The sequence below is a fragment of the Strix uralensis genome, chromosome 6, assembly GCF_047716275.1.
Source record: "Strix uralensis isolate ZFMK-TIS-50842 chromosome 6, bStrUra1, whole genome shotgun sequence".
NCBI classification, from domain to species: Eukaryota; Metazoa; Chordata; class Aves; order Strigiformes; family Strigidae; genus Strix; species Strix uralensis.
The window spans coordinates 8,736,718-8,761,085 of NC_133977.1; the positions used below are offsets into that span (position 1 = coordinate 8,736,718).

Consider the following 24,368-nt stretch of genomic DNA (forward strand, 5'->3'; position numbering starts at 1 on the left):
TTATTTGAAGCCTATTTGGCCATACTTTCCTTTAATTACAAATGTGCTCACCACTCTGTGTGCCATGTGCTGATGTAGCCTACTTTCGTGGCACACTGGTAAGGACAGTAGGTCTTTCATCATACATACTGCATAATAGCAATAATGCTGTTCTCTGCTGAACTGCATGCTTTTACTAGAACTAGAAGACATTTTAATGTGTGTATTTTTGTGTTAGAGGTAAAAGCGTAAGTTTTTTTCAGAAACTTTCTAAGCTTTGGAACTTCATAAATTTTCTAAGCCTTTCCGAGTCTTTCTGTGCCTATATAGTTGCATCGTGCACAAGCAGGCAAGAAACAGTTTTTTGGGGTGACGATTTGATGAATGTTTTCAAGACCTTCATAAAGGATGAGTCACTTTGCCATTAAGAGAGAGAATTCCAACAATATGTCCAAGATCTGCAGAGGGAAAAAGGTGTCGCTTGTGTAAAGTTGTATTCTTCTAACCTTCCCTAAGCATCTTCTGTGGCAATTCTGAAAAAAAAAGGGAAAGGATGTGGCAGGGAAAGACAAGTGTTTTACAGATTTTTTTTTTTTCCTATCCTAGTCCAGAGGACACTACAGCATACTGCTAAGAAATTTTGGAGCAGTAATGTGGAAACCTTAAGGCAGAAGTAACATTTTAAGACCAGCCTACTTTAAGGGATGTTGTGAAGACAGAGCAGGTATCTGAAATACATAGGTTTCCATGGAAGATAACATGGAGAGAACAGCCAAATTTTTGGTAGGGTAGAAGGAAATGTCATGATTTGCTTCTGTATTTTTTATAGCTATCCATAGCAAAATAAGTATATAAAGAAATCTGAACCCAAATTTGTGGAAAGTTTCTCCTCTGTTCTTCATTTAAAATGCCCATAAGATTTTCTAAAAAGAGAGAGATTTGTATAGTTGACAAAATTAAAAAAAGCAACTTTGGTGAATCAGAACCAGAAAAATACAGTGATCACTCAGAGGGTTCTCCTGCCAAATTAAAGACCAACAAAAATACCTGTTTCAACTGAATAGTGTAAAATTTGTGCAAAAGTAGAGAATCTGGTCTGTAGTCTATTAATTGTGGAGTGCTGTAGCAATGCTTGTGTAGTACGTGAGGATGATAAGAGGTTTCTTTGCAGGGCTGGGATTTCTCAGAATAAGATTTTTTTTTCTGGTCTTTGTAAGAAGAGTGGGTAAGGGTTTCATAGCTCTCACCAGTAGGTCTTAGCTGCAAAGTACTTTTGTTTTTTTCTTGGAGTTTGCTGTAGGGAAGGAGAATAAGGAACTTTTTTTTTTAACCTCTCTAAACATACGGTTACATTGACCTCGAGATGATAAAGCTTCTGCTCTTATTTTCCATTTTCTGTGGCAGTGTTTTATCCAGCAATACCTTCATGCTGAGTATAGACATTTTAAATCTATCTTCTGCTGAGATATACAGAAGGTCCACCTAGTTAATTGCCCCTGTTATTTATGTGTCAGATAAACAGCTTTTTATGGGCTCCATTTTCTTTTCATCAAAGCTTGAGCATATAGCAGTTCAGATTTCAGCATTCAGCACTGTAGGTAGCGCTCTGTGCTGTCCTCCTTGTGTGGTGCTCACCTGTTAATCAGAACCTGTATCGTGAGAGTGGATGTATTTCTATCCTGGCTGTTGTGATCAGAAAGAAAATGTAAAAAAGGATTTTGTCAATTTTCCTTAGGAACTGCTTTCTGCCTTTAAGAATGTGGACCGAGATTTGGGTACATTTCTGTTCAGTAATGAGCTTTATGTTATTAGTTAATTATTGTTTTTATTAATTTCCTAGTGATTCTTAATCAAGGGCAAATTACCTCCTGAAAGGTTCATATCTGATTGAGGCAGGGGAATATTGCCATGAATTGCTGCTGGGTTACATTAAAATAGAAAGCTGGACCTTCTGTACATCAGCTCTGTCATGTGTTCAGCCAGTTCTTGAGACTGGGGTACCTGACCAAACCCCTTTGGGTGGGTGAAAGAAACACACCTGACGTGCAAAGCAAAGAATTTGTTGTTGTTAGGTTAGCTAAAGTCCTAACAGCCTACTAGGAGAATTATTATTAGGCCAATTACAGTGATACTGGTGCTTATAGTCCAAATTATCCAAATATAAGAGCTCATTCCTGCTAATGATACAGAATATGTAAGCTTTCTAGTGTCTGATCCTTTTTTGTTGCTGCAGTCTTCCTGAGAAAAAGGAGGTGTCATTACAAGTTGTCAGCACAGCAAGTTCTTCATGTGGAGGGGAGTGTGATGTTGATATTGGTGATTTCTTCCTCCTTTTTGCCAGGAAGAGGGTGAAATTTTATGTGGGTTTTTTTCCTCGCTCTGAGGTCCATTTGGGGTAATTTTAATGTATTTACTAACATGAATACATGCTCCAGCGGTTCCCAATTACATATTGTAGTGAAATTTGCTATATGTAGTGTAGTTTACATTATGTTGGATGCTTCTTCATTTTGTTTTTATCCCTAAACCTACTTTTATGCACATTTTAAAGCTGCATTCCTTTAGCAAGCAGTAATTGAACACTAGTGAGTTGTTTATAGCCCAGGGACGCTGGTGTCATCCCCTTCCTTCCACTTCCATAACCTCTGCTGTGACCTTGTGCTTGTCCTTTTGGGGGGTCTGTGTTTCCCTCAGCAGCCTCCAAGCTGTGGTTTACTGATAACTTAATACTTTCTCAACACAGTGTGGTGACACATATATCCTTGATCTACAGTCACTAATATTTCAGTTTTCAAAAGCAATGATGCAGTAGAAGACACACATAAATAGAGACGTGTGCTCTCATAACAGCTTGCTACCAACATCTACTGCTCATGGTAATGTCAGTGGTATGTTATCAAAGTTAATTTACAACATATTTTATTTGCTGAAAATGAAAGCGTAAGTCAAATTATGGTATTAATTCATTTTGCCTTGCAAGATGCAGTCTTCATATTTAATAATTTTTTTCTTTAATCTTGTGTTTTTCTCAGAGGAGTCTGTGTGAATAGTATTAAAGGTTGGGTTAAGGATAAAGATTTTGTCTGTGCCAGTTAGCTGTGGCTGTGAGATATGTTTCAGAATTTGCAAAGGCCCGTTCTTGTCTCAATTTTCATTGGTCAAATTTTATATATTCTTTGAAGAAGCTTGTCATGGTCCTGTGATAGTCTCTGGCAAGGACCAGATCCTGCTGATGAGAAGCAATTTGTGAACAGAGGCTTTGAATGGCTCAGTGATCCAATATAAAACTGGTATGAGAAAGTGATTGTGATTTAGCTCTGACATAAAGAATTAAAATAAAGAGCTCACTTTGAGGGAATTCATGTATCTCCTTCAGCCCATCCGAGTTATTAGAGTATTCTTCAAGGATTATAGAAAATATCCTTTAGAGAACCTGACTGTAAATATTAATTCCTTATTTTCAGTCATTGTGCAATGGTAGAGACTGGTGAGATTTAAGATTTGGTGTGTTCGTTTTAGTCTCCATGGCCATCTTTCCTAAAATGTCAGTGACCAAAAAGGTTGAAAACATAGACCAAAAATTTCTGCTTGCAATTTTTAATGTGCTTGTACAAAGGATATTGTGTCCTCCTTACTAAAGGAAGAATAATCAGGATAGCAGCATGATCCAACAGAGAACTTCAATGCTGGAGACCACCTGAACCATTTTGACCAAGGTGAAAACCTGGTGGGTCACAGTAGACACCAGCAGGTGTTAGAGGGCACTGGAGTGAAGAGTGGTTGGATGAAGTCTCAAAGATCTCAGAGCTGCCTAGTGTGTTATTCATGCAGAAAACAGCAAAGCAGTCTTCCAAATGAGCAAATCTTTAACAGCTGAGCCATCCAATGCTTGTGTGTTGATGGAGCCATCCATTTTGTGGCCTTGTCTTCCACTAGAAAGTCATTCTAAAGGGAAATCCAATATTCCCTGTTTAAAGAGGTGTAGAGGTGACCTTTCTCTGAAAGGAGTTCTTGGTGAGGAAGCCATTGCTCCTGTGAAAAGATTTATGGAAGATGAATGCTGCTCAAAGGGGGATTTTTCCAATAGCTTAAAGCTTTCCAGATAGAGTTTAGAAGGGATGTTGTGGAGCTCTCATTATTTATGCATGGGAAATTGTAACTGGCCAGAGAATAAAGCAGTCATCAACATTTAGCACTCAGTGAGTGAAAATATCAGGAGGTAGAATATTTTGGTTGCAGCAGAACTGTCAAACTTGAAACTATTGTACTCAGAAAGAGTATTCTGGATGCTTACACTTCACTGCTGGAGTGAAGGGAAGGTGGCGGATAATGCTGTGGGACCAGGGACTGGCGCATGATGTCTGCAACAGCGTGTGCTGTGTTGTCCCTCCAGAGCAGCAACGTGGAGCTGTGACCTCTGAGGGCGGCCTCATGCTTACAGCTTGCCTGCAATTTCCCAGAAGCGTGGAGTCAAGCGCTTTTCTCTACAGGATTGCCCTTTTCTCTAGCAGTGCTAGGAATAACTATTTCTTGACAATTTAAAATGTTGCATATGTTTTTTTGAATTAGAATCCTAAATGGTGCAGGAGTGGGTGTAAAGGTAAAGTGATCCTTAAAGAAGTGGCATGTACTGATCTTCTCTTTAATCTTTGTGGCTGAAGAAGCTTCTTTAAGTGTTGCTGAAAATTTCCATGCTGAATTTAAAACCTCTGCTCTCCCTGAGCTCAGCAGGAGTTTCTCCATTGACTTCAAGAAAAGTAGAATTAGGCCTAGAGTCATTAAAATAAATACCTTTAAATTAGACTCTAGCATATGTAACCACTTTCCAGATGTACAAGTGTGTGTCAGCTTTATGTTCTTTTCATTATCTGGTAAAATTAATTTGATAGGCGAGATGCTAATTCTGTATTTGTATGCTGTTTTCTTTCGTCTTGGCCTTAATATTTATGGAGTATTCAGCTGATTTTTGCTGAAGCTAACAAAAAATACCCTACAGCTTGCAATAAGAGCAGGCTGTTGTTATACACGTGGTTAGTAGCTACCACAGTGGAATATTCAGTATGCAACACTCACCAATTCTGCAGGCTTAAAACAATGTTTTTGCACGATGGCAGTGCTGTGGCCCTTTAGTCAACTTTAGAAAACATTGTTATCTTAAAACAAAAGCAACAAAATCTTAATTTATGCTCCATAACCTGTTATTTGTCAAAGTCTTGGAGCCTTGTTCTACTGTAAGCCATAATGCTATCTGAATCCTGCAGCAGGGGATACTGGAAAGGAGCAGAAGATGCGCAGGCACCAGAATAATGTCAAACGAAACATGAGGCTTACTATGCTGGGAAGGGCATTAATCATCACATAATGAAGTATGTGTTTGTTTCTGGCAGATAATTTCTGAAGGAAAAGCGTTAAAAGGAATAGAAAGCTAAGAAAGATTTATTTTTCCTTCTATTGCTCCAGAGTATATCTTTTGCAGTCACCTAATTGAGAGTGATTAGTAAGATCTTTATCAAAGATAACTAGCTTTCATGTATATTACAGGTGCAAGTGTGCAAAGTATTTAATGTTCTGATTTTCTTCATGATTTTGAAAACAATAACGTTTTTGTTTGGTTTCGTTTTCATTTTAAGCTCAAGTTCAATTTATTTTTTCCCCGTGAACTTATGTAGGAAAACTCGAGATACTTTACAAGCAAAATACTTCATATACAAGTATGAAGTGGTCTCAAAACCTAGTTATATTTCATGATAAAATAATTTCAGTTTTTATATTATAAAAGTAGAAAAGACCAATGTAAATTTTCAGTTATAGCATAATACATGTATTTAATATATATTTGTAGGATCTGCCTGTAAAAGCCACTTCAGCAGTTCCTTTTTGCAGACTATGCAACAAACTGCGCTACTGCGTATTGCTCAAGTGTGCTTATGAGCAAGTGTCCGTTGTTGGTGAACATTTGCATTACATCAATTCATTTAAAGTTAATAAACATCTCCTGAATCATGAAGAATCTCATCTTCTCATCACCTGCCTCCCTTCGGGCCCATGATGGGCAGATAAAACAATCCCAACCTTCCTTTCCTCTTAATTAATCTCCACTTTCTCCCCAGTCTGGGATGATGCTCAGGACAATGCTGGAAAAAGAGCACAGTTTCACTTCAGCTGAATCTACCTATTCAGCAATATTGTGGGCTCCAAGGACTTGCTATTTTTAAATCTTGCATATATCTATATCTCTGTGTGTTGGATTTCTTCTAATATTAAAAGACCATCAGGAGGGCATGGCTGCAATTTGTGGTAGAAATAGGAGAGGAAAAGGATTATTCACAATCTGCATCTTCCTTGTCATCTGGATGGCTTAGTATCTGATCATATTAAATGTGGTTCTGTTCCAAATTTGTGGAGCTCTCAGTTTTTAAGAAATGGTTTAAATTCTGCAGCTTAAAGTGAGATGCATACAGCTACGAGCAGGGGCAGTCAGAAGCATCTTATAACTTGCAACAAACTGGAAGTTATTTATAAACCAGCAATAGATCAATGTTATTTATTAAAAGCAAAAACAAAGTGAGTGGCCAGTGTAGTCCATACACTGATAAAGTGATGAGATGAGATAACTCACTGCCTAAGACAGAAATTGTAAAAATGATGGTTAGGAGTCATCACTGGCTTCCTGCTCACCAACATGAGATCACAGAGTAAGATGGGGCTTTTTTCAGCTGTGTCTTATATTTCTTCAGGGTTGGAGATTCCACAGCGCCTCTTGGTAGTGTGTTCCAGTGCCACAACACCCTAGCAGGAAGGTTTCCCTGCCACTAGCAAGAAGTGACTCCCATCTGCTGCGCAACTCCCCATCAAGTGGTTGTAGACTGCTGTTAAAATTACTCCCTGTACCTCTTTTATTGCAGGAACATATTACAGCAATTAATTCCATACTGGGAGCGTGAAAAAAAAAAAAAAAAAGTCTATTAATTTCTTCTTTAGCCTACTTATTTGAGCGGTTGACTTATTAACTTCATTGAGAAATCTTGATATTTCTCCTTTCTGTGGAAATAACTTGCTTTCTTTAACTTCTGCTAGGGAAGGCCTGTAGCAGTAACAGGGTAAGTTCTCCTTGTATTCTAGTATTTTTTTCTTGGAGCTTTAATATTTTCTATAACCTTTAATAAGAGAGATTTTTTTTTTAATAATATAAAAGATAGGGTCTTGAAAAGTATGTAGAACTGCAGACCACAGTGCAAGTGAAAAAATGCTGTGCAAAGTGGAGGGGTCTCCAGTTGCAGAACAGAAATATATATATAACCGCACAAACCACCAAAGACAGAAGGGAAATATGTGTATTTTACATCTTAGTAAGCAATGTTTTCTGCTTTAAATGGTATGTTTCGTTACCCATTTAAATGTTTACAGGTGTGACAGGAGCTCTGATCTATTTAGTTACTTACAATTGATTAAGCTGAATCCTCTTTACGAAAGGATACTAATCTGGTTTGGTGTGACAAGTATTTATCTGATAGAATCATAGAATCATAGAATGGTTTGTCTGGGTTGGAATGGACCTTAAAGATCAACTAGTTTCAACCCCCCTGCCACAGGCAGGGACACCTTCCACTAGCCCAGGTTGCTCAAAGCCCTGTCCAACCTGGCCTTGAACACTGCCAGGGAGGGGGCAGCCACAGCTTCTCTGGGCAACCTGTGCCAGTGTCTCACCACCCTCACAGTGAAGAATTTCTTCCTTACATCTAATCTAAATCTACCCTCTGTCAGTTTAAAACCATTACCTCTCGTCCTATCCCTACCCTCCCTGATGCAGAGTCCCTCCCCATCTTTCCTGTAGCCCCTTTCAGCACTGGAAGGCCGCTATAAGGTCTCCCTGGAGCCCTCTCTTCTCCAGGCTGAACAACCCCAACTCTCTCAGCCTGTCCTCACAGGGGAGGTGCTTCAGCCCCCTGATCATCTTTGTGGCCTCCTCTGGACCCACTTGAGCAGGTCCATGTCCTTCTGATGTTAGGGGCCCGAGAGCTGGACACAGCACTGCAGGTGGGGTATCATGAGAGCAGAGTAGAGGGGGAGAATCCCCTCGCTTGACCTGCTGGCCACACTGCTCTTGATGCAGCCCAGGACACGGTTGGCTTTCTGGGCTGTGAGTGTACATTGCTGGCTCATAGGCAGTTTTCCATCCACCAATACCCCCAAGTCCTTCTCCTTGGGGCTGCTCTCAATCCACTCATCTCTCAGCCTGTATTTGTGCTTGGCATTGCCCTGATCCATGTGCAGAACCTTGCACTTGGCCTTGTAGAACTTCGTGAGGTTTGCCTGGGCCCATCTCTCCAGCCTGTCCAGGTCCCTCTGGATGGCACATCCCTTCCCTCCAGCGTGTCGGCCGCACCACACAGCTCGGTGTCTTTCGTGAACTTGCTGAGGGTGCCTTGATCCCACTGCCCATGTCGCCAGCAAAGCTGTTAAACAGCGCTGGTCCCACCGCCAACCCCTGAGGAACGGCACTTGTCACTGGACTCTTCTTGGACAGGACATTGAGCTGTTGACCGCAACTCTTATGCTATTTAGGCCTCAGTTTTCAGTATTTCATAGTTAGGGAGCAAGAAAAGGAAGTTCTATTTTGATGAGTTATTTTGAAAAGCTAACAAATGCAAAAATTCATGATTCAGTGACTACTGGGAATACGGTCATTTCCTGATAAAATAAAAAGACAATAAAGCAGCAAAATTTGATGTCATGCCAGTTAAGTTCTGTAATTTTATACTTCCATTGATCAGAAAATGAATTTATGATCTACGTATTTTCAGCATTGTAAAAGACCACGTAATTTAATTGTTAATCTAAGGTCAAAAGCAGATTAGCATAATAATATCTGAACTGCACTGCCCTGAAATCCCCTAATAGGCATCTTTCTGATTCCTGCTATTATGAAAACTGTTCCCATTGGTTCTTGACCCTATTAAAGTTGTTCCCAGACTAGGGAGATAAGCTTTGCATGGGTAGTTTATGAGAGCCTCCCTGAATAAGCAGTCCTTAGATGATGCCTTTGTGCTGGAGGGGATGGCTGTTTTTTGTGTGAGATATTAACGGTACAGAGAGAGCCTGTATCAATCCTGATGCTTGTTATGATTTCCCCTTTGGTTTCATAAACTTTGTTAAAAGTTTCATTGCTTTTCTTGAGAGTCAGTTCTGATAACATTAAATTATGTTTCAAGGTGTAACATTATTTGAGGCTGTGTTTTTGGGCGTTTTTTTTCCTCTTATTTTATCACCTGGTATCATAGTGTTCAGGCACATTGGGTTTCACTGTTCAGCTTTTATGTGCTTTTGCTGTCCTGGTTCTAGTTATTAATTAATGTCTTCTCTATGTTTTGAAGACCTATTATTTTGAAGTGCTATTGTTACAAGTGCTTAAATCTTGAGTTTAAAAAAAACCCACAAAACAATCACTTTGTAAGGTGATGGAAGGCTTGTAACAGCGATGTAAGAAGTTAACTTAATGCCATAATGTGTCTTTCCTTTAGAGAGGCTTTGATCCATGGAGGTCTTCAGGCACCTGGCTTAGGCAGCAGGATCTGGGCTTGTGGTTCCTATATTATAAAATGCAGGGGAGAATTAGGAAACTCAGCATGAGCTTTCTGACAAGCAGCATGCTGAAATTAACTGCCTAATGTGGTAAATGGGAAAATGAAGACAAAGGTGAAGTAACCAGAAATGGGGTCCCATTGGAAGTCCACTTAGGATTTCTTTGCTTTTTTTGATGGGTATTTTCCATGGCAAGCCTGGGGACACCTGAGCTGTATGCCTCTGAGCGAAATGCAGCCACACCTGAGTTTGGACCTTATGTGGTCTACTGATGTATAGTTTCATCCAGACATAGGTATGTAGGAGCTGTTAAAGTCTTCCTTTTCATCTTGCATAGCTCAGCATGATGTAATGGGTGTGCAGTCACATTCCCGGCTGAGTTTGTTAGAAATAGGTGGAGTATTTCTGCTTCAGGCCCAGTATAACAGTTAGATTTGTTAAAATAACCCAGCTTCTGACCAAGTGAAAGCAGCTCAGTTGCAGGATCCATTGAAAGGCTGGAGGGTCAGGGTCAGGCTTCCCATTGCTCCAGGCTGGGGGAAGTCATCTGCAACACAGTGGTGGTCTCTGCTCTGCACATGGGAAGTGGCAGTACAGTGTATCAGGATAACCATGAAGGCATTTAGTTTTCTTGGAGAAATGTCATTTAATTATTCATTGTGAAGTGTTTGTTGAACTCTGCGTGCTAGGACCTACACATTTTGAGCTGGTTCATAAGCAGAGCAAAATACAGGAGGGAATCATATTTAAATACTGTATGACTGCCTGCTAATTATTTGCTTACTGATCCATGGAAGCAAAACACCATAACAGGCATTAAACTAACGATTGAAGTTAGCATTGGTGAATAGCTCTGCCATGCGGAAAGACATAAAAATGTTAAGAGAAAGATGCTTCTTAGGAGTAAGGCACACTTGTGTTTTTATTGCTGCCATTTACTTTGAACAAGTTTTGTAGGGGCCTTGTGATACTCAGAATGCGTGGACTAATAGCATTTTACTTATAATTGGGTACTATCTCGTTTTCATTTTCATAATACAACCAAAACCAACAAAATACAAATACAAAGCTGTATAAATGCAGTGCTAGCAATCACTAGCATGAGTGCAGTAAGGGAATGCAGGTGATGATAGTTTATCAGATGGCTAAATAAAGACAAATGGAAAATAACTACAGTATAAAAAAAATGCGACACACATTTTCTCACTTGGGTGACCTTTTATGTATAGAAAATAGTATTTTTGGGAAACTGCCCAATCAGGCCTCAAACTAACTCATACCAGGTGCATGTTTTGTAGTTTACAACTGAGAAAAGTTCTACTTATACGTATATATTTGCTGAATACTGTCCTCAGGAGTTGTTGAGGTATAATCCATATAGATTGTTAAAGGTCTCCATGAAAAAGGCTGAGATATCAGTTGTAAGAAAAAAAACCCCACATTGTATAACTAGGTCATACTCTGCTAAGATGAGTTTTCCGTAGAGGAGAGGTGTATTTGACAGGAGGTCTGACAGAAGGGGAGCTCTGGAATGAGTAGTTTTTCAGAAGAGAAGAGCAGATAGTCCGGCCTGAAGGCTGTGCACACAAAACTTCTGCCAAACTCCTCTGTCTTACACATTGACAACTACTTGTAAGCAATCAGGGAGAACAATTCAGTTACTTAAAATTTCTGTACAGTCCTGTAGGAGAACTGGTTTGTGCTAAACAGATAATGACTGATCAGACTGACAAGAGGCTCAGATCGGTAATATGATGTTTGCTTGGCAATGATAGGCATGAAATGCATCTTCTGTGCCTCCAAGATCATGTAAAACTTCCTTTAACAGCACTGTCCCTATTCACCGTGAGTGAGATCCTACTCACACCCTGAAACGTGGAGTCCTGTTAACTTTCAGCAGTAAGAGAAAAGGGGTCAAAATCTGGTCAGAATCAAATCACTAATTATAGTCATCCCAGTAATTACAGTAAAGTGCTGTTGCTGGAGGGTGATTATGGATTTGCATACACCTCAGCTTCTCCTTTTTAACCTTGTGTAAAAGCACTCTTTTGTCTCTCTTTCCTTCTCTTGGTTTGTCACATACTTCTTTCCTTAGACATTGGACAGGAAGAAAACCTGAAAAATTACTGAGCTTTACAAAATGGAAAGAAATCCTGTCTTTAAATGCCAAGGGCTGGAAGATGGGGAGGGGAAGGAGCAAACTTCATTCCTTCTCTGGTATTCTGAGTATTCAGAAGTCACCTATGAAATTAAATACTTCAGGTTTCACGAGTGGCTGATGGGAAGCGGGGTCAGTATCATACTATCTTTAGGAAAACATGAATGCACAGGGGTAAGAAACATTCTACAAAGATGCTTCACATTTCAAGCCTTTTTCCTTGGAAAAAAGTTACCGTAGATCCCGTTTTGAGTGAATTTATAACCTTATACTGTATTAGCACAATAAAACAAATTTTGATAACTATCTATGACATACAAATGATAGAAGGAGTGATTAACTTTCAAATTATTTCTCTGTATCTATCAAGGATGTCTTCAAAGGAGTATCCAGTTATTGTAAAAATAATGCAAAAAGTGAAAATAGAGAGTAGTACTCATTTTTCTGCAAGCATTTCTCTGCTTTCTCAGCATGTTTCTACATATATGTTTCTTGGCATTAAATGGACTGCCAAGGTAGCATTAGCATCACCCAAAATGGCAAAGACAAATTTCAGTGTGTAAATGAATAATGTTATATGAGGGATATTTTTCTGTGAATAGGAAAAAAAAAAAAGCACAAAAGGGGCAAAATAAAAAATTGAGAAGAAGCAGGAGAGCAGGGCTTATAGAATTCTGCAAACTCTGTTACATGTGTCTCCAATATGTGCCTACCCGTGATCAGAAAAGCTCTCAATACCCCTCGAACAATTTGAAGTTAGAATTACTGCTTTTACAAATTCACATGGCCCCTGTTCATGCCTGGCCTTTAGCCCTCAGACACTAAAATGGTGGCAAGTTACTGGGTTCTTCCCAGAATCGTGAGATTACAGTCTCATAAGATGATGTCATCTAGACTGTGGACCATACTGGGGACACACTGAGCAACTGAGTGATACGCTGATGGGGTTTGGGACTTACAGGAATGCTTTTTGCTGACATGAAGGATTAGGAAAGTCTCTGTATTGTCTATCTGTGATATAAAGAAAAGAAAATCACCTTTCCTTGTGGAAAATCAGAGCTGTGCATTTTAATTTCCCCCCAAAGAAACAGGCTGGAGATGAAATCAAATGAGATACTGGGTCAAACCTCAGTGTCTGCTTAACTGCTGCATTAGACACCAGTGAGGGCAGGACCTTCGCAGGGAAGATCTTCCCATTTCAAAATGCAAGACTTCTCTGGCCATTACATCCCTTGGGGATCCCTGCTGAGACAGGACCCTTTAACATCTTTAGTAATGACCTGGGTAGCAGGACAGCACGCTCTCAGGAGCTTTGCAGATGATACTACACCGATAACATGGCAGGGCAGGTCCAGAAGGCTGGAGAAAAGGGATGACAGGGACGTCCTGCGGTTGTGTGGTGACAAATGCTATGCCCAACATCTCAGGGAGAAAAAACATGAGATTTAATACTGGCTGTGGGGTTGACAGGCTACAGAGCGGCTTTGTGGAAAGATATCTGGGGTGGTCTCATTATTTTATATTACTAACTCAAAGAGCAATCAGGCTTTGGGGAAGGTTTTTTGGAAGACAGTCATGAGCAAAATTCTGGATGAACATTGGTTCATCTGACTGAGGCTGGTCTACATTAATCACAAAAGCTACAGTAAAATTTTCTACGTTATCTCTAACCTAGGTAACCTGTCTCTAGTATGTCGGTGTATTTTGGTTATTCACTTGACCCATTCAATAAATTTCTACATTTCGCTTTGGCTAGTTTCCAAAATAATTTGTGCCATGAGTGCTTACCAGCAAGTAACTGTCATTATAAATGTTTATCATACCTGCTTTTTTTGTGTGCATTATATGACTATTTCTTTCAGAGACTGAAGGAACTGAAACAGAGGGAGTTTGCTCGAAATGTAGCGTCTAAGTCACGAAAAGATGAAAGGAAACAGGAAAAAGCCCTTCAACGTTTGCACAAGCTAGCTGAGCTAAGGAAAGAGACAACGTGGTAAGTGTATAGCTGCTGAAACATAAAAAATACTTTAAAATAAGCCCTTCACTGTTAGCTGGTGCTGTGGGACACAGGGCTGTTGGAGTCCCTTGGCTGGAGCCCCACACATGCATTTTTATGGCTTTTTGGAAGGAGTATGTGTACAGTAATTTAATTCACACTATGTGCAGAAATGAATGTTTAACTTTGCTTTTTCAGTGGAGCTAAAATGACATGTATTTTTAGTTTAAAAAAAGATGTGTTTCATATATATTTCATAAAACCAGGCACATTCGTTGAAAGCTGAGTGAACTAGGTCATGCATTTGCAGTCTGACACTACTTCATTGATGAGGTGAGGAATGCAGTCTGTCTTTCTAGGATGTAAAAGATCTCTGCGATTTAGTTTTCAAACTGCTCGCCTGGGAAAGCATCCAGAAATCTAGTTTTAAATTTCAATAACTGGATTTTTTTATATTAAAAGGTAAGTGCTCCTTTTCCCCCTGCTCAACTGAGTGTTTACCTCCCTCTGCAAAACTGACTCCTTGTTAGTCATACGTTCTAGTATTGCATCTAGGCATGCTGTTAAATTAATATTGAGCTTGCTAGTAGTGACTGTATTGTCTCTTAAGTATGACACAGTTATGACACTGACAAGCCACTGAAAATATATGTACCAACTTTTCACAGTGGAATCTCGGGGGGAAAAAAGCAAAAAAGTAGGTGCTCAAGTGTAAATTTTTTTTTTTTTATCCAGTCTTCGTCTCACTAGGTGAACTAACAGAGAGGTCCAACCAAGTTGTAGCTCTTGTTCAGTAATAGTCTCTTTCTCCATAGTTTGGATGATGGGCAGCATGCTGAAGCAGAGTCTGTCTAAGCAGGTGTATGGAACATGAATGTTGTGAGATCTGTTTGACATGAGCAACATGACACTTATTTTAATTTTTTAATCTTTTTATGATAACTGATGTAGAGACTTTTTCTCTACTTGAATGTACTTCAAAATCTGAATTTAGCATATTTCAGGAGAAAGAGGAACTTACTGTTTCCCTTTTTCCATGCAAGTGAAGTACAGATTTTTGCAGGGTTTTGTTGTTTCTGTTTTGGATTCTTTTCTTAAATCCTTCTTCTAGTTCCTGAAGGAGAATTTATCCCTAAGCTTTATTTTTTTATTTAAGAATTGCTGTTTACTACCAGTTTGCATCCTTAGAGGTGTGATATAGACAGACACACAGAATTTTTTTAAATGGTATTTTCTAAGTTGATTTTATTGAAGTCACCATTTTAGTCTGTTAAAAGAAAGGATTTGTGTGGATTTTTTAATACATATTTTCAATTTATGAAGAACTGGACAAGGCAGGAATTCTCATGAGGAATTCCTTTCTCATAAAACCTCTACCTTAATTTCTAGATCCAGTAGATTAAATTTGTCATTCTTTATCTCAGCACTTCTTGGGATCCTAAACGACACTTGCAAGTTTTCCTAATGACCCATCATCCAGTATTGCTCTGCACTGTAACATAGAATAATTTGGTTAAAACAAAAAAACCCTTGTTTTAACATAGGTCCGTTGCTCCTAGTGCTGAGCAGTTCCTGTGGATCCTGGAAAATTGGCACCTTAAACAGTTTTTGCTCTTCTCTGTGCTTTCCTATTAAGTCAAATAGAACAGATGGGAAGAGGACATGAAATGAAGAACTGAAGTAGACAGTGATAAATTTTTTTCTCAAGAGGGATGAATCACTTACTGCACTACTGTCAGCTGAAATACTCTCCCCAGTATTATTTTTCCATGAAAGAAATTGCTGAGATTGCGATGGTTCGGTCTGTGAACAGAAATAGGATGGGAGCTGCTGGGTGATTGCCCGTGGGCAGAGCAGGAGTCACTAGGAAGATGACTAAGAGGGAAGTGGTCTATGAGACGCTCTCTGTTTTAATATATCTTGTAGCACAAAGGAATGCAAAACCTCTGTTATTTGTAGTAATAGTGTTGTAACCATGATGGTCTTCTGGGAGGAGAAGCAAGATTTCTAGGGAGATATACAGTCTCTTATTAGGCCTGCCAGTATGTCTGGGAAAAGTGAACTACCTTGTAGGAATATTAGCCTGTCATCTGATAACTTCACATGAAGGAACTGGGGGCACAGTATTTACTAGGTTTTTTTTAATACTAGTCAACTGATCGTATTATAAAATATGACATATTTTCATATTCTAAATCTACGTATCCACAGATTCTTCCTCTTTCCTTAAAAAGATCTCTTAGATACCAATGTAACACCATATTTCTGTCTGCAGTTCTCTGAAAGGTACTGACTGCAACTTTTGTTTTCCTTCCTAGTGCTCCTGGAAGTGGCCCGATGTTCAAATCCACTACAGTGACTGTGCGAGATCATTGCAATGATATCCCACAAAGTGCTGCCATAGAGTCTGCCAACAAACAGGATTTCAGCTGCACCTTAATGCATGATGCACAGAGTTGCAAAGATGTTGCTTCTGTTATTTCTTCCACTTCTGGAAATGCATGTAGTAATAAAACCGATGCTAACAAATGTGGAGATCAGGTTCAAGGAGCTCAAGGACATAGAGTTGGGTTCTCTTTTGCTTTTCCTAAGAAAGCAGCAGTCAAACTGGAGTCTTCAGCTGCCGTTTTCTATGAATATGACGAAACATCTATGGAGCATGGATTTAGCAGAAGAAGTAGGTTTGTTCCAGGAGCATGTAACCTTCAGTCTCCTTCAGCAGCAGAAATAGTCCTGTGCCCTGAGGAGAAACATAACTGTTTTCACCCACTGGTGGAAAAATGCATAGACACAGCAGAAGCTCCTGAAGCTCAGGAGTCAAAAGAGTTGGCCAGTGAAGAAAGCAGGGTGCTAGAGAGTCCCGTATTAACCCCTGCTGTGTCCCATTCAAAGCAACTGGTGTCCTCGGAAATGGATGGCTATGGTATTGATGTAAGTGCAGCAGACTTACCGGACCAAACGCTGCCTGCGGTTGCAGACAGTGCTCAGGTCCTGCCCCTGGACTGCAGCAGTTACGAGCTGAGAGCAAACAGGGCTCTCGTGCAGGCGGTTGTGGAGGATTGTTTATCTCTGCAGGATGTTGCGGAGGAAAATGATAAAGAGAGGAACAGTGATTCATCCACAACTGAAATAAAAAAGCTGGGGGCAGATGTATTACTTCCATCACCATCTGAAGGAGGTAGTAGTGGAGCCCCACAAAGCAAACCAGAGATGCGCAAGAGACCTTGTGAACCCTTTGTTCCTGTTCTTAGCAAACATGGATCAAATATTCTTCAGTGGCCATCAGAAATGTTAATTTACACAAGTACAGACCCATCAATTTCTTATAGCTGCAATCCTTTATATTTTGATTTCAAGTCATCAAGAGCAAGTGACAGCCAAGAAAATCCCAAGCATCAGCCGAACATACCTCATTTGCACCATAAAACTGAATCCAACCATAGCTTAGTCTCGGATTTTACAAGTAAACCTACTTCAGAATGTGGTGATTATGAAACAGGAATTAATAAAAATGTGTGCAACTATACAATACCACTTATAAGTGATGTTTCCCTCATCAGAAATTGTGATCTTGCAAAAAATCAAAATAAAGTGTCCTTGGATGAGTCATTCAGGATTAGAAAAATAGAAAAGTATCACATTGCTAAAAATCACTTACGACAAAACACTGTGATAGATGAGAAATATAACAAAGTCTGGATCAAAGCAAGCTATGAAAAATGGCTTCACAAAAGTAGAAAACGGAAAAGGAGAAGAAAATTATGTCATTGTCATCATCATCATTGTGGGGACACAATAGCAGCAGAAATGGAGATGTCCCCAGTGACTGAAAAAGAAATTAGTTCCAGAGATGAAAATAAGTATCAGCACCTCCAAAATAACCCAGAGAAGTGCAGACATGATGCAGGGAATATCTGGCTAGCTGCAGGTGAGATACAGCAATCTCATCAAAAACTGGGCATTGAAAATGCTCATAAGAGAATCATGTCTGTGTCAGATCACGTACACGGGGACAGAGGCTGGTGTGGCATTTGGAGTGCAAAAAATAGCGGCCAACACCACGGTTGTAAACGGCTGCACAGAAAGAGCAAAGCAAGCTCTCGGAGACAGGCAAAGCAGCTGGCTCTGAGTTCCAGGAGGCACAGCTTAAGGTACTCTAAAACGTGTTGTAGCTGGAAAGTCAGGAGGTCAAGCTGTAGCCCAGAGCATAAATGTTCAGGGCACTGCAGTGAGAAGAGTCCGAGTCGAAACCAGTCCATAAAGAGAGGTTACAACGTTCTGACAGAGGAACCTGAAAAATCCCACCGCAAGCGGCGACAGCATACATATTCCTCTTCATCAGATGAAAGTTCGTATGGACAGACATTATCAGCGGAGGAATATCTAAGACAAGCGCGTACTTTAGGTACACATCAGAAAGCAAAAGGGAAGCGCAGGAGAAGGAAAACTAAAGTCCATCACGTATTCCTTGACAGGAACGCAGGTGAGACCTCCAGACCTTCCAAAGAAAATTCTGCAAATTCTTCGTTAAATATTTTAGGGGACTTCTTGACTCAAGACAGTCTAGAGGAAACTAATGTGGATCCCAAAGCTGATCATGCAAAAGATATGGATGAGACAATGCAGCTGGAGGAAAGCAAGTCTTCTCTAGAAACTGATAGTTCATGTGTTCTGGAAAAGGACAAACTGACGGTGTGCGCAGCGATGGAAAGCGCTCCGAGTACATTTTCAGATGTTGTCGCAGGTTCTGCTGCTTCTGTTGCAGAGCACAGTGCTCCAGCACCTGTCAGCACACAGGATGTTCTGCAAGATGAAAAGAAAAAAGAAAATGCCAACGGTCGTGAAAATCAAGCTCATTACAAAGTTCTCCTCCCCAACAGGCATTTGGAACAAGCTCCTCCTAAATCCTATCTTTGCCATTATGAATTGGCCGAGCCTCTACCACATGAGAAAGTAAATGAGGTGACCAGTGAATGGGTACAGTGTAATCCTGGCATATTTAGCAGCCCACCGCCCTTGCCCTTCAAAGAAGCACATGTAAACAGTCATACCTTTTTAACTACTGAGCAGTTAATAGCCCCCTTCACCCTGCCCGATCAGACATTGATGTTCCCTCCAGATAACCACGAAAAATTCAAAGATCTCCCATCCGAGGCATATCAGCAGATCATGCCACAAAACATGCTGGCCAACAAAGTGAAGTTCACCTTCCCTGCCCCGGCAATCCAGCCTGCGAATTCCCCGCTGCAGCCCTTGCCCTTGCAGCCACCACTATGTTCTACCTCCGTTACCACCATCCATCACACCATCCTGCAGCAGCATGCTGCCGCTGCCGCCAGTACGTTGAAGGTTCTCCAGCCGCACCAGCAGTTCCTCTCGCAGGTCCCGGCTCTTTCCAGAGCTCCTTTACCTCATCTACCAGTAGGACCGAGGCTTTGCCCGGGGGGCCACGCAGCTTTCGTGGCCCCACCACATTTGCCGCTGCTGCCGCCCTCAGTCCTGCACCCGACCCAGCTGGCGTTTCCTCCACTGCCACACACCGTCTTCCCATCCCTGCTGTCCCCGCACCCGGCTGTCATTCCCCTGCAGCCCCTCTTTTAGGACAGGTTCTCGGGGATGGGGGAGGGAGCCCTCAGCTGAATGGTCCTGCTGTTTCTGCAGTCCCCTCGGCTTTGCAAAATGGTTCTGTGAAACAAACTGGTTAACATTCCTCATTCCTTGGGAAGCATTTACTGTAAGTATAATGATGCAAACATTCATGTAAAGTTCAGACCTATACTATAACTAAAGCACTGAATAGACTGATACTAATATGAACTCTATGTATAGAAGTGAAAATCATGTCTTAGAATATGTATAATGTATATAAAATATATTTATAGTTCTATAACTTATGTTGTAAAGTATTCACTTTTTGGTTTTTATCTTTGTGTATTTGCACCTATTTAATGTTTAGACAAAGCTGATGCACTATGTTTTGTACTATGTTCTCTGAAACTGTAAATCTAGTGACAAACTATCTCTTGCAATAAATTTTTGTTAACTACTTAAGTATATCAAAAATCTTTCATTATAAGCCTCATGGATGTTGTTCTTCCATGTTCTTCTGCAGCTGAATAGCATCCTCTACCCCTGCTATGTTGGGATAATCAGGTTTCCTATACGTCAGTGATTTATCAGGAAGGCTGAGAGGCTAATAACTTGAGGGCAGCTGTCTTACCGAGCAAGAGAGAAAGGGTAATAGATCTGTTTGTGTTAGTGGTTTGATGTCACCGTGACAAATTTTGCCTACTTGTAGTATGTGCACAAACTGCTGAGCTAATCCCTTTTATACTAAACCACAAAAAGACCATGTAACAAAAATAACATCGATGATAGAGGGGGACAAAATGGAAAATATCAATGGCAGTTTGACTTAAAGGGAATATTGCTTATAGTGGAAAAGTAGAGCATAGGGAAGGTCTTGGTTCCACCAAGCATGCTTTCTCTGATGGCACACAGCCCTCGGTGGGGGACAGATCTGTCGGAGTGAGGTCTCTGCTGCCTCTGCAATATGTGAACATAGCAAGAATGCGTGAGCATGAAGGGGAGGTCAGGAAGAGGAACCCACCACGGTTTGATATAAATTCTTACCTCACTTCACCCCCCTCTTTTCTGCAGCATTTTGGTAAAGAAATAGAATAACATAGAATAGAGATTATTTAAAATAATAATATCCTGACATTATTTCTAACTGTATTTCAGAGACTTTTCCCTACCTCTGCAACCTTTTTATTGCTGTTGAACCTCACCCAGCATTAGCCAGTGAAATCTTCTCATGTGCTTTAGTATGAGATATGTCAGGCCCACACCTGTAACGTTCCAGAAAAAAAACAGAAGTCATTCTGAAGATAGAGCCATCTCTTTGAGTTAAAATGAAGTGTTATCATGTGGTTGAAGCTACGGATTTGCAGCATGACCATTAGTGCTAGAAGTAGGCCCCCTGTAATAAAAGATGCTAGCTCTCTGTGCTAGCTCTCCAATTAATTACTTCTTTTCACCTTTTTGTATAGTATATTAAAATTATATACAGTTAAACTGACAGAATAGTAATTTTGGAATATTATTAATATACATTGCATATTAATAGCTACAGACATTAATCATTTGAAAAGTAATATTATGTCCTTAAACATATATATCTGGACATTATTTTCTGCATCTATAGCGTTAGAAGTTTACCTGTATCAATATTGCAAGTTTTAGTATAATATTACATCAAAACTATAGCAAATGACATCTTGCCACTCCGATTACTGTGTCAGCTACTCAAGGGATGTGAGTTTTCCATGTCATGCAGTTACAAAGGGCTAAACTATGCTAGTAAGCAAAAAGTTGGTAAGTAAGAGCAGATGAGGGGTCAAGTTCTGGGGAGCGGCTCAGATCCCCTGCGTGAGGCTGTGGCATGGAGCGGGATGTTGCTGAGCATCTATCCCTGTAATGCCATAAAGAAGGTATATTTTCTCTAGTTGCAATTTCAGGTGAATGCCCATTTCTATTTGTCTGGTACCTTAAACATATAGCATATAAGTGACTTTATACTCCTCCTTTACGTAATCTGTGTGTCTCTGCTACCTCCTGTAATATGCAGGTGCCAAGCAGGCACCAAGCACGGGAATCTCTTGTTTGCAGCTGGAAGGTGCATGCTAGCTGCTTCGTCTCCTGCCTGAGCTGACTTGTGCTGGCTTTGCATTTTTGCGCTCCTCTGCAGTAGTCAGCACCGATGGTCCTCTGGGTTCTGATGTCCTATCAAAGACAAAATCCATCTAATTATATAGCAGTACACTTGAAAAAAAGAAACCACATAGGACAATTATGATTACACATTATCATATCCATACATTTCTATCTGGCAGGAGGTTAAAAATCACCAATTTGAAATTTCAGTTGCAATGTTCATTGAAAAGTCCCATCTATTAACTTAGAAGTCCACATTTTTTCAAGAAAATGTTCCAACAGCTTTGGATTTTACTTTTTTTCTTACAATTGAAATTAATTTTTTTCCTATTTTAAGTTGTTAAACAATTTTAAGACATTGCACAATTATATATTATCTACTGTAACTGCTTTTCAATAGTGTATAAACTACTTACAATAAAAGACTAATAACCATCAATTGTAATAATTTTCTAATATGGTATTGCCTTTAGTGCTAGAACTGTTTGTATATGTGACTTCATATGTAAAAGCAAAACCAATATAAAAATAAATCACAATTCAGTTTAAAATTGAACACGCTAAATTAAATGACCTAATAAAATATTCCTTTTGGTTTCTGTTTTATTATTAAATATATAACTTTGAGTAAGCTATATAAGGGAAGTTCTTCTTTTTCATGTTTGATCTGGTATTTTTGATTAAATGTGTATTTTTATTCCTCAACTTGGTAGTCTAATTTATAAGTAAAAATGATTGCAAATGCTAAATAATGGAATTTTTATCATTCTAAATAATTTCCACCAAATTTGTTAAATCTATTTAATTTACTTCTGAATTTTCAAATTTACCCAGATCTAGTGAGTCTGTGTTCCTGGCCAGTTTGCCAGTTTTTAAAATTATTGGGCTGTCTTCCTAGTGTAAACAGTAAAAGTGATACACCTCAATTGCAAGAATTAAATCTTCAGACCTAAACCTGAATGAAGTTATAGATTTTGTTAAGTGATTTCCCAGAACAGTTCTGCAGAGGGATGCTAGAAAAGTTAATCTGTTCCACTGAGATGAGTATCTTTTTTTTGGTCCTTGGAAAGTTGCAATCTGTCCAGACTATGACCTTCTTGGGGACGTACCATTTCTCAGGTAACATGAGCCATAGGGTAATGGTCTAGAGGAGCTTTCGGGCCTTAAGGAACACTATCAGCTCATGTTGTTATGGGCAGTTTGGAGTAATCGGACTCTTCCCTCGTCTGTAAGTACACAGAATCTCTTTAATGCATGCAAAGAATCAAATTGTTTATTTGGTTTCCTTCACAAACTGGAAGCTATTCAAGCTTTTAATTGCTGGGGAGAAATCACCAGTTTTCAGATTCTACAGGAGTGAGCGATGGGTAGTCATGTACAGAGAAACTGCTGATCACAAACATTGGGAAAAGAAACACCTTTTATGGAGTATTGAGTAAGAATGTTTTTATCATTTGGTGTAATCAAACAGTGAAATCATTACAAAGCAATGTCTTCTTGTAATTTTTTATTAGCTCACAAACTTTTTTCACTTGTAAAAAGGTAATTTGGGTATGGTATTCAACCTAAGCTTTAAAAGACCACTGTGACATCCATTTCTCTAATATATTACTATACATGATAATATGCTTCTTACACAACATACGACATGGCTATACTTCTTCTGTCAAGTTAATTTTCTATAATTGTGCATTTTTCTCAAAATACATGTTTTGCATTATGATAATATTTACTTGATATGCTGCATTTAAAACACAGCTTTAAGTATATTTGGCCAGACTCTTGATTAGTGTAAATCAATGTACAACTTCTGACTTCGGTGGAATTTCATAGATTTGTACCAACCAAAAATTGCTCGTGTTGCAACGTTAAGGATTTTGTTAACTCTCAGATTAAGGCAATACGTTATGACCATGTGAATGTATTTTGAAGACAGTTAGTTGTTTGTAACTAAGGTGGTAAATTTTAATCTACTGTGTATTTTACCGTGGTGCTCATAGTCTACATGTTCTAAACTCCATACATTCATTTTCTGATTTCCGTTACTGTACATTGCCTAAAGACTTGTGTATATGTAGCAGTGCACGTATTTATGCAATATGCCAACCAGTTGTAAAATTTTACAAAGCTATATTAACTCTCTTTATTGAAAGAAATGACATTTTTACTGTATAAAGCACATTTGCTATTTTTAAATTAACATGAGTTACTATTTAAATGTGTATGTTATTTTATAGATCACTTTGATTTAATGTTTGCAGCAGGCATGGTTTTGTATATTATGTCCTTCCTTCTCCCCTTTACTTCAGGAACACTATAAAGTTTTCTCTTTTTCTGTTTGTCTGTGAGTAAGATTATCAGAGTTTATTGGAATTTATATATTTATGAATATGAATCAGGCCTTTTTATTACTTCTAACTGCAAAAATTAATATACTGACTTTAAGAATTATAAGACATCTTATTTTTGCTTCAAGCTTCTGTTTTATTTCATGAATTTTATAAAAGGTTGGGAGAATTTCTACCCTGAGTCTGAATTTTGACTTGGTGGTGAAATTCTGAAACCAGTGAAGTCTAAGGAAGCTTTGCTATATTACTGAGGATTTGTTTTGACCTGGGGCATTAGGGCTCTTTATTATTAAAACTCCCTAATACTTGCTGCTTTCAGTTGAATAATAATTTTGTAAGGTACGATGAGGAGCACAATCCAGTAAAGAAAAGTTAATCCATATTAAATCAGTCTTTTACCTCCTTTGTTGTAAGGGTCTTTGTGTAATTAATGACCGTAAAGGTACATCTTAAAAATTTCTGTTCTGTATCATCAGTGTTTTGAAGCACATACATGCACCTTCTATTCTGATACCAAAGAAAAGAACAGTTAATGAAAATGTTGGATTTTCTACCTGTACAGGCTCATTTAGAAGTTTTGCAAAGTAGG

The 24,368-nt window shown here is 39.3% G+C and overlaps 1 protein-coding gene across 3 annotated transcripts in view; it reads left to right on the forward strand.

Annotated features, from left to right (window-relative positions):
- Nucleotides 1-22,016, forward strand: part of ZNF804A (zinc finger protein 804A) — a 152,204-nt gene extending 130,188 nt beyond the window's left edge. For all 3 annotated transcript variants that reach the window (XM_074872658.1, XM_074872659.1, XM_074872660.1), the window contains 2 exons: nucleotides 13,582-13,712; nucleotides 16,034-22,016. In XM_074872658.1, the coding sequence (XP_074728759.1) occupies nucleotides 13,582-13,712; nucleotides 16,034-19,316 (3,414 nt within the window). In that variant the 3' untranslated portion in view covers nucleotides 19,317-22,016. The remainder of the gene's footprint in view (nucleotides 1-13,581; nucleotides 13,713-16,033) is intronic.
- The last annotated feature ends 2,352 nt before the right edge of the window (nucleotides 22,017-24,368 follow it).